The 5,379-nt window shown below is 40.2% G+C and overlaps 1 protein-coding gene across 1 annotated transcript in view; it reads right to left on the bottom strand.

Moving 5' to 3' along the window:
* The window catches only part of LOC145491950 (uncharacterized), a 13,130-nt gene extending 7,964 nt beyond the window's left edge, over positions 1 to 5,166 (bottom strand). Inside the window, exon 1 of the mRNA XM_081471254.1 lies at positions 2,763 to 5,166. Coding sequence (XP_081327380.1) covers positions 2,763 to 2,855 — 93 coding nt within the window. The 5' untranslated portion in view covers positions 2,856 to 5,166. The remainder of the gene's footprint in view (positions 1 to 2,762) is intronic.
* Positions 5,167 to 5,379: the final 213 nt, after the last annotated feature.

Raw genomic sequence — 5,379 nt, 5'->3', positions numbered from 1 at the left:
AACTTGCTAATTTAACATAGAAAACTTGAGCTTTCAAAGGCTTTCAAAGATCTTCAAATGGAGTAGTCGTGTATCCCGTATGCAGAACAGGCTGGATAGCGGGGCAGAGAGCCTCCTAAGCAGACGCTCTTTGAGCTTCTTTGGGACAAAGTGAGCGTCTGCAAAGGAGGCTGCGGGACCGCAAAGCGCGACTCGGGCTGAATGTAGAGCCCTGATACTTTCGTTCATATACTAACCAGGCTGGGATAATATCTGAGCCATGTGGAAACGTGACATGCAGCAAAAGTTCAAACTAAGTTCAAAAAAAAATTTCGTGTTTATAAAAGCCACGCTCTTAATTGCGTGACTGTTGATGGTGGGAAATGGTCAAAAAACACTGTACATATACTATGTTTCTTATTTTCAGATTTTGGAAAGAGTCGAACTGACGACAGCCATGTAGTCAGGAAGCTGTACCGCGTTTTTAAACGGCTACAAGCGAGATTAAATATGATTTATGGTTTCCATTTGAAAGAAGTTCGATTGATTTTATAACTTTATGTGCAACATTTTCAGTTCCAACCGATTCCGACAATAAGAACAGCCGAGTTTTTAACTTAGATTCTTTAAATTACAATTTTGCCAAAATAAATGAGCGATATTTCTATATGATTGCATTCGCCGTCGCATTCTCAGCTGTCCCTGCAGTCATCTTAATTTTGTGATGGTGAAATTTTTTGTAAATTGGCTTGATTTCCACCGCACTGTCGACTCCGGCTTACGGGGAGTAGCGGAGTGCAGATCCATTCTCGAACAGCGGCAGGTTTGTAATCGAACCCAAAGCACTACATGCCCAAGCCATCTTATTTTAAGGCCAAGTCCAAACGTCGTGCTACTGCCGTGCCGAACTCAAATGAATCTGGCACGGAAGTCTAGGAAATGGCATGACAAAATAACGGCAGAGGTTTCAAACGTCGAATTTAATTCAGTCGCGCCGAATATCGCAAGAAGTTTATTTTGCTGAAGACAATTTCGAATATCTGGTAAAAAGCAACGGCAGCTGGCATGATACAGCAGGCCATGAGTCTAGTTCGGCACGGCGAGAGCACACCGTTTGAAGCTAAGTCGCACTACTACCGTGTGGCACGGCAAGGACCTGGCGTACTAACTAGTCGTTCATTCAGTTTGCCGAACTGAGTGGTTTCAAACGCTGTGCTGCCGTGCTTAAGTCGAACTTTATTCTTGAATTTACTTCGGCACGCAAGTAGCACGACGTTTGGAATAGGCCTAAGACACAAATCAGTGCATTTTCGTTAACTCGTTCTATTTCAAATGCTACTGCAAACGCTGTGTTGTTTCAATGCTATGTGCAATGCAAAGGAAACCGTGAATTTAAAGCGCAATTAGTTCCACTCTTCTTTCAGCCTAATCCGCCAGCAAACTCTGAGGAACTTGGACGTCGTCATGTTGGCTTTAGTGTTCCGTACACTGTACAGAATACCTCAGTTCTGTGAAAAACAATTATCATATAATAACTGTTAGCGGCCTTGAAGAAAATTCACAGATGACTAGAAGTAATTTTAATTTTGAAAACAGCATCCTGTTCTTTAACGATAATAATGAAAGCTGGAACAAGAGAACTCTCAACTAATTATAAAAATCTTGAAGTCTTCAACGAATTCGTCGCAGGCTACCGAATCTACGTTAACTGCACACTGCACTAACTTGTCCCTATTGATGATGACTGGAGTCCTTCTATGCAGAGATAGAGGGATTGTTAACTACCATGTCTTAAACTGAATATTTAAGCTGCTGGCGTAGGAGACGCTACAAACTCGGCAATATAATGCATTCTCAGTTACTTGTTCAGTTTTACTCACTAACAGGGCGGCTGCGCCATCTTTGATTTCGAACAGGAGTAAACAGGAGACATACTTGAATACTAGGATTTTAACTACAGTCGAACCCCTCTATTTCGAACTCTCAGGGGAAACAGAAAATTGTTCGAAATAGCGGAAGTTCGAAATAGTTGACAGTGAATGACTGAAGGCCGGGAAAATCCAAGGGAAAAGGTTTTCAGTTCGAAATAGCGAGGAATTCGAAATAATTGAGGTTAAACTGTAATTGTAAGACGCAGTTTAACCGAAGCATATGAAGAAAAGAAATATGTTCTGTGATTATGATAAAATTATTTACGGAAAATTGGCAAAAGTTTTAGACATTCTTGCATATCTTAAAACTGAAACCGAAAGGATACCGAAAGGCAACATTTACTATCCACTTTTACAAAATGCATTTTCCTCTTGGATTTTAAGTTGCATATAGAATATATTTCCCAGCATATTTCGTATAAATAACGATTCACTTGAGGTACTCGTAATTTTCTCTGCAAGTAACAAACACATCGTGTAGCCAACGTATTGTGGAGTGAACATTGCTGCTCAGAAGCATGTAGTATGTAAATTCCACACGTAATTCAGTCGCATGACTGCTAGGTGTGTACTTTTTAATAAACGATTTATCTATCTATCGATCTTCTACCAATAATGTGCTAGGAAATCAAGCATTTTTCAAACTTTATCAGTCTATCCTTATTTCGGCTACAGAAGAAAATAATAAATCTGCATACAATCCAACAGTAACATGGACATGGGTTGCTGGATTTTGCAGTCAGTCGGGTGTTTTAGCACTTATTAGAGCTTTATCAAAGACTTGGGGGTCACAAATAAATTTGCTACCTAACGATGGGAAAATAAGTAAAAATATAGGTTTTAGACATTTACCTTGTATGCTGCAAGTGTCAATGTTCTCGCTCGGAATGGGTCGATGCTGCTGAAAAACATATGCTCCCGAATCCTCGGAGCACTGAACTCCATATTTCAGGTCTGGATCTGAGAAACAAATCACTGTAGGTGAAGTAAATAAAAATAATGTCTTTCAGTGACTTAGCAATAGCCTAGAAGAGCACTTAGTTACAAGAAATAATTATATGTAAAAGAAAGCACAGGGCGTGATCATTTGACTGCCCCTGCAACAGTGGCCCTGCTGAATGCTCGAGGACATAAGATAGAGTCAATTAGATCTAAATAACTTTTACTCTGTGGCCTGAGTTAAAACGATACTCCAAGAAGCTGATATATTGGGCATCATTTAATAAGGTACAACCGAGTTTAAGTTATGGTATACAAGGCACTAGAACACTGATCAGTCAAATTGATAAACACACCACAGTGATTCCTCGCTGTGCTTTTGGCTGATCAGTCAAATTGATAAACACACCACAGTGATTCCTCGCTGTGCTTTTGGCAGCTGCCATCTTTATTCTCTTACTCGAAGCCATAAAGGCCAACATTTATGGATGTTTAACTGAACTGAGACATGATTTGCACGAAGAACGGTTAGGATCGGAAGATATTCTCCGGAAAAGACGTTGATTAAATTTATTTGGCTACAGATGTAAATTCTTACTCTCCTGTTGGGCTGGTGGTTGATGTAACATCGCTCGCACTGCAAGAGAGTGAAACCTTGATGCAGTATTTCCAAGACTAGCTAATTTCTTAAGTCATAACGGAGATCAGAACTCTGTACCGGATTATAGCTCCTGTACGGATTTAATACGCCTGAATGCTGATCCATAAATTCAAATATTTTTAGATTTGGCCAAGCTGAAGACCGTTTTTCGTTGTATCGGGGCATTACTTCTCAATAAAGAGATTCTTTGAAGTCCAACTGTACTTATTATTTAGATGGGATCCATTTACTCACAAAATAGCTATCGGTTTGCTTATAATAACTGCACTGTGATTGTGGGGAATGCATGCACAACAACTGATGCACGGGTTTACTAAGTGCGTGTCTATTGGCGTGCGCATACGCTCGTAATGTTTACTGCATTTCTTAATACGTACTCTGTATACTTTTCAAGATCGTTTGCATTTCTCACGAACTCCGCAGCATATTAAATAGGAACGCGTATGAAGGCCACCGTGAAATGAAGTCAATTTGACTACGGTCTTTCTTTACGCTTTGCCTATGATCATAATCCTGAAATATCTCTTAGAGTTTCAAGACGAGCAAATCTTTACCGTATCTGTTTGCAACTTCATCCTCGTGCTCTATTGGAATTCTCTTTGGCCGCAGCTGGACTATTACCTCCTGAGAAAAGAAAACGTCCACCCACCAATGGATGACGCTTCAATAATACCAGTACAATTAAAACGCATGACAGCAAAAACATTCATAATGCAAGGTATATACCGTTGATTCCATCACTACAAGCTGGCTTGGAGAATATGTCCTTGGCGTGCGATACGGCAAAATTTTCCTCTCAACTCCGAGCGTTATTGCAATGATGAAGGACTGGGTGAGATAAGAGGCATCTAGTTACCACTCCTCTATGCGGTAAAGATTAGATAGCTGGGATAACATACAGATAACATTGCATCCAGACACAAATACAGAACTTAGTGAGAGCATTACCCACCTCTAAAACCTACCCGAAACGGCGGTTCGCTAAATAACCCGGGCATGTGTGCTAAAGATGCACCGCACTAAATTGTAGTAAATCGATGTTTTTTTGCACTCCCCCCAGCCCCCCTCGGCATTCCTTTTGTTTACATCATGATCACCTGCGGCGGGTGTTTGAACAAACCTTCAAGAGCTGGAGGTCATAATACCGTAAATTCTCCTTTTTGGTAAACGAGATCTTAATAGGGAGGCTTAGTTGTTTCGTGAAACACTAAAAAGTTGTAAGTTTACTGCACATCTTTGTTCGAGCGGTATTTTGACCCATAAAATATCTGACCAGATTCTTTTAAGAACGTATCAAATACGTGCCACATATCCTTCCTTGGCTAAACATTCATATTTTGGTGTTATAGTTAAATCAAAGTGTCACGTTCGACATTAATCAGGATTTTCTTGGGGTGCCGTGAGTACTAGCAAAGACTGTAAGTCAATCCGTTCCCGGGTTGTCGTTAGGTGTAGGAACTGAAAGAAATCTCGAGCTAGATAATGTTTGTTCCCGAGGTTGGCTGTCTATTTTCAGTCGTCCGGTAATTTTTCTTACTACGGCCAGACGTCAAGGCGTTCAACTTGGCCTGCACTTATAAAACAAAAATGTGAAGCGCACTCTCCATTTAGAGTGTATTCACGTGACGTCATCAAATTCTTAAATCCAAAACTAAAGAGCTACCAAATTTTTTATACTCATCAGGCATAAGAGGTACTAAGTTTATATATCCCTTTACAACTTTCCAGCTCAATAGTGTCCTTCGTTTGGAAACCAGCGCATTTTGAATTTCAGTTATGGCGGTGCGTGACATAAAGCTACGATCGCGTTCGTCGATAAATATGTCTTTATCTCTTGAGTTTAGCCATTTTTAAAAGACGTTAAAGTAA

The sequence above is a fragment of the Orbicella franksi genome, chromosome 7 (assembly GCF_964199315.1).
Source record: "Orbicella franksi chromosome 7, jaOrbFran1.1, whole genome shotgun sequence".
Taxonomy (NCBI): Eukaryota; Metazoa; Cnidaria; class Anthozoa; order Scleractinia; family Merulinidae; genus Orbicella; species Orbicella franksi.
The sequence above is the reverse complement of the archived record's forward strand: the minus strand, read 5'-3'. Positions and strand labels throughout refer to the sequence as shown.